At 31.2% G+C, this 15,382-nt stretch overlaps 1 protein-coding gene across 1 annotated transcript in view; it reads left to right on the top strand.

The window, feature by feature from the left end:
* The first annotated feature begins 796 nt into the window (after positions 1 to 796).
* LOC108548296 (serine-rich adhesin for platelets) overlaps positions 797 to 15,382 on the top strand; it is a 69,974-nt gene continuing 55,388 nt past the window's right edge. The window contains exon 1 of the mRNA XM_017901160.1: positions 797 to 845. Within this exon, the coding sequence (XP_017756649.1) occupies positions 812 to 845 (34 nt within the window). The 5' untranslated portion in view covers positions 797 to 811. The remainder of the gene's footprint in view (positions 846 to 15,382) is intronic.

Raw genomic sequence — 15,382 nt, 5'->3', positions numbered from 1 at the left:
CCTATTAATGGTCACAATACGCGAGCTACCGATTTCCAAAGCTGCAATGGCCAGTTTCGAGAGAGAATACATTAAATTCCCAAGCGGATAGGAACGAATTTACTTTGTTCAGAGATTCCTGTACGCCTCCGTGCAATTTAGCCGCAATTAGCATCGCTTAGCGTTGCATTATCATCATCTATCATTCGTAGGTCTTGAAAAGCAGGAATTTTCTGATCGATCCCTCGGTTTTGACCGTCGATTGCGTCTATCTGATCAATTAAAAGCAATTAGTCTTAGGAAATTGAACTATCAGTTGATCGTACGTGAGACGTGCACGTGATTGGGTAGATAGTAGCGCTCTTGTGTAATGAGCCTGAGAAAATCATTTGTTTTAATTTATGACTATCCGTGGAGTGATGTTGAAAGGTCTTTACCATAGAGATAGATTCTTTTTGCGCTAAAAGGAAGTGCAAAGGAAAGAAGGATATTTCAAGAATTTACTAGTAATTCTAATTTTTTGAATAAAATGGTTCAAAATTAGAGATTTAAAATATTTAAGAGAAAAGTTTACGTAGAAATTAGAATCTTCGCTTAAGAATTTATTCAGTATATTCTTAATGAATGCAAGTACTCATTTTTGGTAGAGCATGGGAAGCAGTAGGATTGAAAATGTGGAGAAAATTATGTACATTCTTCATAATTCAATTCGTCTATTTATTTTAAAAATTGCAATTTTTAATTATAAAGAACAAGAAATGAAATTTTCGTCCTAAATTCGAGTATTAATAAAATATTTTTCTGTTCTAGGCTGAAGGAATTGATCGTAGCCATGAACCTCGCGCTGCATGGATTTTTGTTGCAGGGTGAGTTATGTCGATTTTTAATATTCAAAGTAAATTGCGAACAGTGATGACAAAGATAAACCTATATGAGTGAATTTCATCTATTATTATTACATTATCCCACTAATTTACCAATTTTCAATATTTAGGGAACAATTCGTGATGTAATTAGCAATTCTATTTATCTAATTAAATTTAAATGTGATTTGCCATTTTATAAATACTGAATCATAAATAAAAAAAGAAAAACGGGAAAATGAAAAAAATATGAGTGAATTTCATCTATTATTATTACATTATCCCACTAATTTACCAATTTTCAATATTTAGGAAACAATTCGTGTTGTAATGAGCAATTCTATTTATCTAATTATTTAAATGTGATTTGCCATTTTATAAATACTGAATCATAAATAAAAAAAGAAAAACGGGAAAATGAAAAAAAGTTGTGAAAGTAAACCTAGATAAAATTTTACGTTTACTGTAAATAATTTTGAAGATTAAACCTTCGACACCCTAATGAATTACGTCAATTAATATTATAATAATCTACTGATTTACTAATTTTCAATATTTAGGAAAAAATTCATAATCTAATTACGAATTCTAATTATTTAATTAAATTTAAATGTGATTTATCATTTTATAAATACTGAATTACAAAGAAAAGAAAATGGGAAATTGGAAAAATGGTTATCAAAGTAAAATTAGATCAAATTTTACATTTGCTGTAAATAATTCCGAGGATTAAACCTTCGACCTCCTAATGAACTACGTCAATTATTATTATAATAATTTATTAATTTACCAACTCTCAATATTCAGGAAAAAATTCATAATCTGATTATCAATTCTAATTATTTAATTGAATTTAAATGTGATTTGCCATTTTGTAAATACCAAATTATAAAAAAAAGAAAAAAAAGCGGGAAAAGGAAAAATAGTTTTGAAAGTAAACCTAGATAAAATTTTACGTTTGCTGCAAATAATTTCGAGGATTAAACCTACGACCCCCTCGCGACTCAGTAATTGCCCCCGTTGCACGCATGTGCTGGAAATAATGGAATGCAATATGGTGCATCGTTGGAACAATGCATCCGAGGAGGAATTCGTAGCCTCGGATCGAGGGTTGACCTAACTCAACTTGCCTTGTTGCATACGAGGTCCTCGAAAGTCGGAGGGAACGAAACAATGCGTGGAGGAAGTGCAGAGTATGCAACTGGCAGCACTGCATCTTTTCGTTGCTCTACTAGCTTCGAATTTTCTTCCTTTATTATCATTGTTGTTATTATTATTTTTCACCTTTCTATTTATTTTCACAAGTAACTGTCGCGAAAAACGGTATGGATCACAGGAACCAAAATGTAGAATAAATTATATTCTATTTAGATATTAATTAAGAAATATTTCGAATTTTCAATCAGGATTGGCAATCCTCTGGGTTTCTTCAGAAATTTTTCAAGAAAATTGCAGATTTTAGCAGGAATTTGAAGAATAAATATAAATAATGTTATTATCTATATTTATGTTTAAATACTATACCTGTACGATTGTTTAATTCTGCCTTTTATAGAAATTTAACAATTGATTAATATTAATAACTAAATATTTTTGGAGTTCACGAAAATATTTAAGAAAATAAGTTTGTATATACATACTAGGCTTGGAATTGTGCAACCACAAATTGTCAAAATAAATTATATAATATCAAAATAAAAGAAAAATCATCACCAATATCATCACTAAAGTAACTGACGGCAATAGAAACACTAGATAGAAGCATTAAGTCATCCAAAACGCTAGAAAAGAAACTACTGAAAATACCAAGTAACCTAAAGAGTACCAATAAAAGAAAATAACTAAAGTAATTAAGGACTCCAAACAAAATACACATTAAAAGCAGTAACCATTGAAAGATTATAAAACTGAGACTAAAACAATTAATCAAATTTTCTTCGCTGCAAAAACAATTATTAAAACAAACTATAGATAATGAAATAATAATTTATTATCTAAAACTGTAGCTAATAAGATCAAAATATTAATCAAGACTAAATTAGTCAAAACTAATTAATTTCTACAATTTCCTCACTTTAGTCACTTCTTTCAACGTTAAAAGAGATAACACTGAAACAGTAAATCCACGAGTTACCCATCAAATTTCCTAATTCCTAGTACAATGTGTCGTCCTCGTGTACAGATAGCGTATCGAGATGGTAACTAGGTTTTTGTGTCGAGTCAAGGTGTTTCCTACGTGAACGTAAACACGAGACCGTACGACGGCCACGATGCAGGAATCGCGAATGAATCGAGCTGACGGGAGGAGAGGAGAGAATCTCGTACGATGAGGGAATCGCGAATAGTTTCGGTGCAATTCCGTCCAGGTAGCACTAATTGCTCAAGAACGACCGATTAGTTTCTCCATTTGCTTCATTGCAATTCTCGAGTCGCATCGATCGTCGCAATCTTTGATTAGATGCGTTAATTAGAGTCACGTGGTATTCTGGGACACTGGGAAATTCACGATGCCTTACGTTCGAATCAAACTCTTATGCAAGATGGTATTTGTCCTCTCGAGATAGAGATAAAAAGCATATTTGCACGTGGATAGCAAAAATTCCCTAAAATAATGACAAATTTCAAGAAAATTACTATTTACATTTATTTTAGAGAAGCAAATGATTTTTTTGAGTATATAAACGTAGGAAATGTAATAACTTAATCATTTAAATAATTTAGATTGAAATCACCGAAAAGTTTCGAGTATTTTTGATAATTAACGAGATAAAATATTTTTTTCTGGAAAGAAGATTGTTCACTATTTGATTTCTGTCAAATAATGAAATTCCAGTTTCGAATAAATATTTCTAGAAGAGTATGAAAGAGGAATAAACTTAATTAAAAATAATGAAAAAACTATTTAAGAATTATAATCGAATATGATAAAATATTATTTCATCGAGACGGAAACAAATTTTTAATTCTAGCTGAAATATTCGACTCATAAAATTTCTTTCATAAAAATTTCTTGAATCGTAAAAAGTTACCTAACCTATAAAAACTATGCTATTTGTAAGAATCCGTTATTTTAAATTCTACCAAAAATATTTCTAATCAATTTTCTAACCTAACCTAAATTCTCTGATCTAATGCAGTCTAAGATTCACTATAATTCGTTACTCGATCAGTGTGAAGTCATTAAAAAGAACTTATTACCTTAATATTTCCCTCTAATTATCTTTAATCTAACTCAATAGTCTTCCAAGCCCCCAAAAAGGATATTCTCAAACTAAAAACAATTTTCTACCGACTGAAAAGGAACTGCAGACAAACCTAACCTATAAGAGCCTAACCTATCACCCCGCACTTCCAAAATGATCAGTGCAAAGCAACATTTACCTTTCACAACCTGTCAAACATAATCCCTAACCGCAACGGCCATTCTCGAACCTAACCTCTCCCTCGACCGTACTCCCACGCTGTCCACCACAAAAATCTGCCTACGGCGTAATGTACACGCCTTAAGACCAAATCGAAAGCTCGCTGTTCTCCACGAGGAACATTCAACGCACTCAGCGGGCCCGCGAGAAGGAAGATGCGCGCGCAGCTTCACCGAAGACAGACGCAGGGGATTTTCTGGGAAGGCAGGAGGATGTACAGGCCGCAATAAAATCGCAAACAAGTGGATGTACAGACGTCCCACGTGCTTCGACCGCGATGCATACGTTTCACGGACGGATGTCCCACGAGGCTGCATTCCACGGCCGATGCAACTTCCATTTAGCTCCTACGTGAATGTAAATACGCTTGTACAAAGGTGGATTCGCACGTCTCGCGCCTGGTGGTCCAGAGACGCCGCTCTTGGTACACGCGAATAGCGAGTGTAATGAATACAAATCCCATCGTTTGCGTCTCCACCGGCAATTTTATGAACCGTTCGTTTTACTCTTCGTGGCTTAGGTTCCTTGCCAATGGCAGATGGGTATTTGCTTGCCTATCGTTGGCATGAGGCAAGTCAGGGAAGCCTCTAGATTTGGAGAACGTTCTAGAGGTACTTTCTTTTGCTATTTTCAGCTATTGGGTTGGCAAGAATGTAATTTCGGTTTGCATCGGTAAATAATGTTATGCTTGTTTAGTTATTCTTTTATCAATGTTAAAATTTTTTTCTTTTGAGATGTGGTAGTCGATACTTTTAGGTTGCTATTTCGTGAAATTCCGTGTAATTTCGTTTATAACAGTCAGTTCACGGTCAGTCTTAACATGGACTGCAAAAATAAGCATTTTCGACACATTTTACTTTTTTATTTTCATGAAGGCAAGAATGCGGCTGAGGCTCACAAAGAGATATGAGAAGTTTATAGTGTTAATTGTTTAACAGAACGCACCTGTCGAATTTTAAGTCTTAATTTATACCCAATTCCTTATTTACCGTTTCAAAAATATCCTCGACGTTACAGCAGAAAGTCTTTCAATTGCTATTTCTCTGTAACGAAAATACTCACCGAGTGCAAAGGATTAACTAACAATTAACGTAGCAATCTGAGAAGTTTGTATGGCATTATGGTTCTTGTAAATCTTTTCTTGAATTATTGAATAGTAGAAGGAAGTTTTAATACTAATTGATAATAATCCCTTTCGATAGATCGTTTTGAAACAATTTAACAAATTTAAGTGGTATTAAATGGTGTTTATTATACAGAAAGTTTCTTTCAATTTATTTATTTTTATTGGTTTCATTCCTTCATTGGAAATAATTGTAGGTAGTCTCTTTCGATTTTTGAGGTCGATTATAAAAGGTTTAATTAACAATTAATAGAATTTTGTTTTGTAGCAGTATGAGAAGTTTGTATGGTATCGAATGGTATTTACTGTGGGAAAGTATGGAAAGTTTCTTTTGATTTAACCTCTTGAGCGTTTATGTCGTATACGTAAGTTATGTCCAAAATCAATTCACAACGGAAGTGACGTATATACACGCCAATTACCGTAAGTTATCAAATTTCTTGCGTATCTCAATGTTTACGTCATACAGGTTGACTTTTAAAAGTCTCTGTGATAGATCTTGCGTTGATTTATACCATTAATCGACTTCCAGTTCATGTACACATCTCGTTATGTTCCATAGTCAATTCAGTCAGTACACTATCCTGGTAGTTACATGCTTCTAGTGCCTTACAAGATTGTTTCCACCGTGAAATAGACTTTTAACAATGAACCGTGACTCTCAATGCTTTAGTAGAATATTATATAATATTCTGTAATATAATATATAATAAATTATATAATAATTATTTTCTTCTTGCAGTAATAAGAAAAATTATAAAATTTGGAAACTAAAATTATTAATTTCTTTGTTTTAAAATGAGAATTGGTTGCAGTGGTAAATAAAATTTGTTTAAAAATTGTGACAAATTTTTATTACAATTTCATGTCTGGAAATTTGCATACAATTTACAGAGAATTTATAATCATAACTAATTATTCAAAGAAATCATAAATGAATTATCTATTCTTTTTTCTTTTTCTTTTTTTTAAGAGAAATATTACGATTTTCTCAAATAATTATTACTTTCATAATTTTGTTTGCATAACAGTATATGTTACTCAATATTTCTAAAACATAATGTCAAACTTTTATGAAAGTAACGATTCAGGCAAATCTACAATTAATATCGTATAATTAGAAATAACTTTAAAGGAATGGTAATAATGAAAATCTATTTGCCTCGGAGAAAAAAGAGAATTGCATTTTTCATAGATTTCCCCTATAATCTTGAACAGTGTAAAATTACAAATCGGCGATTTATCGAAGTAATTTTCACCTGATTATAATTATTTCTTCTACTGACATCAATTCCTTTGCCACGTAATTTCGAAATTCCATCGAAGGTTTACTAACCAGTCATAATATTGCACGCGTTAACGATCGCATTTTACGCGCGATCAAAGCGAATTCCGGGATCTCAGGTGTCCAAATTTTTTTCACCTTTTTCCCCCCGTTTTATTTTTTCCTTCATTTCCTAGCACTTTCTCCGCGCTGTTACAGCTTGATTGCATTGCACGACGCAGCTGCAGAAAATCGAGCGAGCGCATTATGCAGCCGTGACTCTCGTCTATCTATCCGTCTGTACTGGCTTAATTAGCGGCCACGTATTATGCATTTTAATTCATCCTTTCCGTACTTTTACTTCTGGTTCACGAGAGAACGACTTAATAAAGCTGTACGAATTTCCAGCATGCTCGTGCCTGAAATTTGGTATGATTGCTCCTAATGCACAGTTCAGCGTTTTAATCCGGACACTTTCATAAGTATTTTCTTCTTGAAGATTGGAAAATGGAAAACGAAGTTGGATTTATGTTTATGAGAAGTAAAATTGTCAATTGTGTCATAAATAAATTAAGAAATTTGGTATTGTTAAAATTTGGCGTTTATATTAACTGAATTAAGTTTTTAAAATTTAACACTGTATTTTAAATCTTTTTTTTAGTGGAGAATATGAAATAAGTTGATATTATTTGTAATTTTTATGATATACGTCAGACATTAAGATAGAATAATTGAATTTAATATATTTGTATTATTTTATTGCAATTTATCTTCTAATTTTATTTTGAAAATTAGAAGTATATAAAATGCAAAGTTTTCTTGAGGTAAAATTATATAAAAATAATATATATGTCAAATATATATATGCGATTTCAAATTCGCAAGATTTAGTTTTAGATATACAATTTTTTTTCTTTTAATTTTATTCAACTGTCGAAATTTAAATTGTAAAGTAGAAAATATATGACATTTAAAATTTTTTTCTTTTTTTCCTTTATGGCACACATTGTTCACATAGAAACAGATCGAAAATGTGGAATACAATTTTTTCATCGGAGGCATAGTTTCCAAGAAAATCGATTCCGAATATCATTGCGTATGCATGCACTTGCATAGCTATGCCACGGTTCATCGAGTGACACTAGAATGCCTATTGTCTCTGTACACAATGTCTACACGACTTTAAGAGTTATTAGGGTCAAGAAAGCACTGAGAAATGTCACCAATACTTTATTGTATCGATTAAGTACCTCAACCATGTAACAACGTGTGTAAGTACATACCCAATGAATTTTCAAAATCGATTATCTCGAAAACTAAGTCTCGTATTGAAAAATTTTATTCGACACTTATGATCTGCTTTTTCACGTAAAATCATCTCCCACTTTCTTATTTTATACTTTCGACTTTCTATGTAATTTTTATCGAGTGATAATTAATTAGTTGTACATAGAAATAAAAATATCGTTCTTCGACGTTTCTCTATTTCATTAGAGAATATTGTTAGATGATTTCACCCAAGTGAAGTGAACGCATGACCTCTGATACGATGAATGTGAAAAAATTGAGCGTGGAGGATGATCGATCAGTATTGCATAGGATGACTGCACGGATCATAACGAGAAAGCGTACAAACGGCCTTAAAAGAGGTCGGACAGATACCAATAAAAGGCAAACCGTCGAGAGCTCCGTAGACGAGCAATGACTCACTGATCATTGCAATCTTACTGCAATCACGAGGGCGTTTTTCGCGCATCTTTGAGGGTAAACGCACTCGTGGGATGCTTCGAGAAAGACTTACAACTATTTTTAAGAAATTATGCATTTGTTTGTGCAGCAAACACTTACTGTGAAATTATTATTTTGCTGTCACACATATGTCGCAGTGATGTATATATGAATTTTAGTGCCATTTTTAAAATTTAATTTACGAGGTATATAAGTGAAATATTTTATTCATTTTGAAATTAATTTTATTTCGTTTGTAACAAATAAAATAAAAATAATAATAAAGGAATAAAATAAAAATTACATAAAGATATAAATAATAATAAAATAGGAATTACATGACAGTAAAATAAAATAGAAAAGAATTTTCAATTAATTTCCTGTTCATACAGAAGATCAAAGGGACAAAATTTTTACTAATTGTTAATTCATATAGTCCACAATATAGCATTCGAAATTTAATTAAATTTAATTTCATTTCATTTCACTGTTTATTTGATCACTAAACTAGTCAAGACATTCCTTAAATTTTGAAAGAAAACCAAAGAGACAAAATGTATACTAATTATTGATTTATATAGTCCACAATATAGCATTCGAAATTTAATTAAATTTAATTTCATTTCATTTCACTGTTTATTTGATCACTAAACTAGTCAAGACATTCCTTAAATTTTGAAAGAAAATCAAAGAGACAAAATGTATACTAGTTATTAATTTATATAGTCCACAATATAGCATTCGAAATTTAATTAAATTTCATTTCATTTCATTTCACTGTTTATTTGATCACTAAACTAGGCAAGATATTCCTTAAATATTCAACCAATGATATCCATAAAATAGGTCAAATTTTTATTTCAGTTTCTAGAACGAATACAAATTTCACTTTAATCCTTGGTTTATATTCCTCGCGGAATTTCCGTAATATATTTCTCACAGAATTTCGCAGTGACATAATTTTACGAAATTAGTTTAATGGCGGAAAAATTCAAATCCGCCGATGGAATTTCAAGCAAGTTTGCAAATAAAGTCGCAACCAGTGGCTCGATGAACGAGATCAGAGCGTTCACAAATCTGTCAAGGAGATTTCAGAGGAAATCGTGTACTAACCAGCAGAGTCGTGAATAAATTAGCAAACAGATCAAGTAGATAGGAAACGAAGTTGCAACTTGGTCAGGCCCGACGTTGTCGTGGGTTGACGTATGATTCCGTCAATACGATTGCAAATTGTGAATGGAATAAGGTTTCCAAGAATATCAGTCTGCAGTGATTAATGGCTTCATGGATAGTCCCATCAATGGAATTCTGCTCATAAAACTGACGAACCAAGTAAGAAGTCCCATTTCTTCATTACTTCGAATCTCATTAATGAAACGATACAATGCTAACTGATTTCTGTAATTTCGCAAATAAAATAAATAATCTTATTAATAAAAGAGCACACGTTCAAATATACTACGTGACTTTTAATTTAATTTTATTATACTTATTGGACTATAGCTATTGATTCCACAAATTACGTTATAAATTGAAGAAATGGAGGAGAGAATTACAGAAACAATTTTCCAAAGTTCCTGACCTAAGTTACAAGATTAAGTAGCCTAACTTGAATACCAAATATCTCGAATGGAGTATAAAATAGCTGAATAGTATTGATTCTAAAATCAGTTTAAAAGTACCACTAACAGAGCTCATTAATTCTCGAAAGACTTGATCATTCGAGTGTAGTTTTAAGATCCATTAACACTAAAACTACTGATCTGTAACGTTGATCTAATCTAAATACAGCGTACTTAGTTAACATCAGAAATACCGATCTGTAATGTATATCTAAACATAGTGTACGTAAGTGAGAATAATTAAAATGGTGCAGTGGAAATAAATAAGTGTATTTGGACAAAAATGAATATTAATTTTGCCAAAAATAATTGCATATTGTTAGCAATTTCAAAAATAAAGAATTTGAAACAAGTCATTTTAACTCCTTTGACAACTCTAGTTTCAATAATAATAGTTGAAGTGTTATGATGAAAATAAATAAGTATAGGATCATTAATAAAAGTACCATCTCAATAAAACTTAATTCAATGTTCATTTCTCTCATGATTCGACACGTTTACTAGTTCCAGCTTTGAAAAGTCAGTCAACTCAGGCTCAGATTCCATATTCTAAGACTCGAAAACAAAATTCCTCGCTTTACATATCGCCGATGAAAGACGTGGACCGGCGTTTCCCATTCTTCAAACGTTAAAAACACGAGACAATTCACATCTTATATACGAAAAGCATTTTTGAAAATATTTCTTGCCGTTGTCATGAATCTACGTCATTTAGGATCCTTTTTGTGGTTGCCGCTAACGTGAATCCACGTCATTTATAATCCTCACTATGGTTGCCACCGATGTAAATTCACTTCATTTCAAATTCTGCGAATCATCAATGTGATTTCAATTAACAATCTTGCACAAGCATGGTATTTAAAAAAATATTTCACAAATTTTGTCCTTGTCTTATTGACAGAATTGGCAACCTGTTTCAATTTTATTGCTTTATTTTGACCAGTTTTTAGGATCGAATTTCGTTAACAAAATGCTTACATTACTTCAAGTGAGTATATGCATACTTTACATATTTCCATATAATTACATACAATTCCCACAATTAGTATACCATCGATAATGTATTAATTGTAAGATATTATTTAACAATCATTCTAACAATTTTAATGTAATCGTTAAAAAATTGTGATGTAAATCACACATTCAAATGAAAAGCAAACTTTTAAATTGAAAAATGACTTTAAATTCATTGAACAAAATTCATCTATTTAATTTTGAACTTGATATCTATATCTTAAAATAGTACATATCTTTATGGTCTATGTGATCTATATGATCTACTGTACTGAACATCTCGTATACTATGATCTATATCGTTATGGTCTGTCATAATAAAAATTCCAACAATTCGCATATTGATTAAAAAGATCATAAAATAATCCACATATTAATAATTACAACGAATTTTCCAATTAAAAAATAATTTTAAATCAACCGAATAAAATTCATCCGTCTAATTTAGGCTATAATAAAGAATCCAAAAATATCTCATCCTCCAAGTTAACCAGTAATGTACCTGTACCTCAATGAGGATCATTTCAATGACTCACGACTGAGTTTCCAAAAAAATTGCAGGTTAGGTTAAATGTATAATCAGAGTTCAATGTCACTGACCCAAGATCAGCTGTAGGCTTGGACGCGATCAAGATCAAGATCAGGTCGAAAATGATCAGTGATGAAATAATGATGGATAGCACGAAGTCGCGAACAACGTCGCGAATGAATCATTCGCGAATGGTTGAATCATTTGTGCGTTTACGATGCGAGGGCGTGCGCTGTGTCGTCGCCACGCATGGAAATGAGCGCCGCAGATCACGGAGTGTCGCAATCAAGAGAAGAAAGTCCCTGCCCCGTTGGTGAACGAACCGGGTTGCGTGGCGCGCCGCCTCGGAGCAGAAGCGTGAACAATGCGGAAGAATATTTTCGAACGATCGAAAAGATACCGGCAGTTTCCGCGTTTCAATTAGAATCAAGGAAAACGGATCGAGACGATCGCTTCGAAATGCGAATCGAGCAATGGATTTCCTTCTTTTCTCCCCGTTTTTTAAATACGTGCGATGGAAGATTGATGTTGGCATAGATCTTTATTTTGTTGGTTAGGAATGCGTTTGAGTTCCTCGATTTAGCTTCTGAATGTTCATTTTTTCACTGTGGCAGCTTTAAAAGTGGAGGAATTTTTGGTAAATAGGTAAAGATGAACTTTTCGAACTTATTTTATTTATTTTGGTTCTTAATTCTTTCACTGTGGTAGCTTTAAAAGTGGAGGAATTTTTGGTAAATAGGCAAAGATGAACTTTCCAAAATTATTTTACTTATTTTGGTTCTTAATTCTTTCACTATTGTACTATCTGTTCTGATTTTTAATTCTTCCACTGTGGTAGCTTTAAAAGTGGAGGGATTTTTGGTAAATAGGCAAAGATGAACTTTCCAAAATTATTTTACTTATTTTGGTTCTTAATTCTTTCACTATTGTACTATCTGTTCTGATTTTTAATTCTTCCACTGTGGTAGCTTTAAAAGTGGAGGGATTTTTGGTAAATAGACAAAGATGAACTTTCCAAAATTATTTTACTTATTTTGGTTCTTAATTCTTTCACTATTGTACTATCTGTTCTGATTTTTAATTCTTCTACTGTGGTAGGTTTAAAAGTGGAGGGATTTTTGGTAAATAGACAAAGATGAACTTTCCAAAATTATTTTGCTTATTTTGGTTCTTAATTCTTTCAGTATTGTACTATCTGTTCTGATTTTTAATTCTTCCACTGTGGTAGCTTTAAAAGTGGAGGAATTTTTGGTAAATAGATAAAGATGAACTTTCCAAAATTATTTTACTTATTTTGGTTCTTAATTCTTCCACTGTGGTAGGTTTAGAAGTGAAGGAATGTTTGGTTAACAGAGGAAATCAAATTTTTCACTCTTGTACTGTCTGTTCTGATTTTTAATTCTTTCACTGTGGTAGCTTTAAAAGTGGAGGAATTTTTGGTAAATAGCTAATATTTAATTTCTTACTCTTATGGTATTATTTGTTTTATTAAAACGTAACTGCGGTATTATATACACAAATAGAAATGACTATATGTTATAGGAAACGTGTATATTTTTTATACATTGTTAGATACTACTTATGGTTTAGATACTGGTATGGTGTTCATTATATTTATTTTCTTTTCCACTTTCCTTTCAAATTTTAAATAACTATTAAATAGTTGATATTATGACCGATTGTTTTTTAATCGATTCGCGATGGTTTTTTTCCTTTTTGGTTCTTATTTTTTAAATAAGTCTAGTATCGTGAATTCTTTTTCAATTAATTCAAGATGTGTATCTTTTTTTTATTTATCTTTCGAATTTTAATTATATATAGTGGAATATTGTTGACTATTGTGAGTGTTTCTTAATTGGTTCAGCATGTTTCCTTTTTTCCAATTTTTAAATGTCTAGTATAATATTGATATTATTTTCAATTCTTTTTCTTTCTCTTTTTCATTGGTTCAGGATGTGTTTCTTTTTTTTTCATTCATCTTTCTATTTTTAAACGAGTTTTATGCAAGTCTGATATTATCGTGAATTTTTTGTTTTAATTAGTTTAGAATGTGGAAGATAATTACTATTATTTCATCAATTAAATATACGTTTCCTTTTTTTCTTTTTCGATAAGTATAGCTGAAGGTTGATGGTATTGTAAATTTTTATCGAATTGATTTAAAATGCAATTTGGTTTTTAAACAAGGCCATTGATCGTTGCTTCTCCGAATTCTTTTCTAATTGGATGTTTTAATTTAAAGATATTTTTAACAAAATGAAACTGGTACTATTACGAATTTTTATTGCATTAATTTAGAATGAGTTTCTTTTTTTTACATTCATCAATCTATTTTTTTCTTCCTTTTTTTTATTAAGTTTAGTTTTTTCAATTGCTTGCATATGCAATATCTTTTTTCCCGATTTGTATCTCGCATTTTTAAATAAGTATATTTTAAGTAAGTATAGCAAAAGATTAATTTCAATACAAGTTTTTATTTAAATCGTTGGAAATTCGTTTCTCTATTTCCGATTTATCATTCGATTTTTAACTACGTCTGGTAGAAGATTGATGCTATATTTTATTTAATTGGTAGAAAATGCATTTTCCTCCTTTCGATTCATCATTCGATTTTTACATAAGTCCACTGGAAGATTGATGCTATTCTCGATTCTTTTTTAATTGTTCGAAAATGCGTTTCACCTTTTTGCGATTTATTCTTCGATTTTTAAGCAAGTCTCCGGGAAGATTGATACTCGTATAAATTTTTATTTGATTAATGTCAAATACGTTTCTTCCCTTTCGATTTATCATTTGAGTTTTAAAGCACTCTGCTAGATGATTAATTAACTCTTATAGATATTTTTTAAATTAATTACTTACAGAAATTATAGACCAAAACGGTTTCTCATTACGGAAAACTATATTGGATTCGACGTTTGTGGTTTTTAAAATAATACAATATTCGTTTGCTTGCCACCTAACTCTCTTATGTCTTCTTTCAAACGATTAATCGTATGACACCTGACAGTTACGTCACTTCGAATCATTAGCCGTACTTGGACATCCGGAATGCTTGTTATCGCTCTGCTGATCGATTTGGTAATTAAGTACTTACTCATTTATTATCCATATCACGTGGCATTTACCTTTCTATCGTTATAAATTCTGGTAATTCTTTTTCAAGTTTTTTTCAAGTCTTTTTATGATTTTTTCAAATTCCAATAGCTATCAGACACCAATAAAAAGCACACTTTTGTCTTCGACTCGCATAACAGCGTCACCGTTAACACCAATCCCATTTAAAACGAAGACATTTCAAAAGGATAGAGTTCCGTTAGTAATTCTCAATAGTTCAAATTTGTTGTAGCTTGTAACAAAGAATTATTTTTCTAAAATAGATTCTGTGTTTAAATTATTAAAGATTCTCTCTTTCTCTTCCTCTCTTTCATTAATCATACGTAAATTATTCTGAATTAAATGTAATAATTAAATATAATCTTTAATAACCCTTGAAAGTACGTCCTCACTGGCAACTAATTTAAGATTATTATATTAGAATCTATAGGATAAATTTATTTACCATTAAATGAAACAGAATCTGAGTTTCGGTATTCAGATAAAACAAATGCAACGCCAAAAACGGAATCCTTTCTTCGAAATCAATTTTCGAAATTTCAAAACCGTAACTTTCTTTTTTGACACATTCATATCTCTTTTCATATACATTGCTACAGAGCATGAAAAGACGAATTAAAAGATGTACAGAAATGTATGACAACTTAATTTTGTGATCTAACGTCGTATTTCTGTGGGGTATCCCAAAAAAATTTTCAAGGTTAACTATGGTTCATCTTGA

The sequence above is a fragment of the Eufriesea mexicana genome, unplaced genomic scaffold (genome assembly GCF_001483705.2).
Source record: "Eufriesea mexicana isolate 0111107269 unplaced genomic scaffold, ASM148370v2 scaffold1482, whole genome shotgun sequence".
Lineage (NCBI taxonomy): Eukaryota > Metazoa > Arthropoda > Insecta > Hymenoptera > Apidae > Eufriesea > Eufriesea mexicana.
This window is presented reverse-complemented; position numbering and strand designations above follow the sequence as displayed.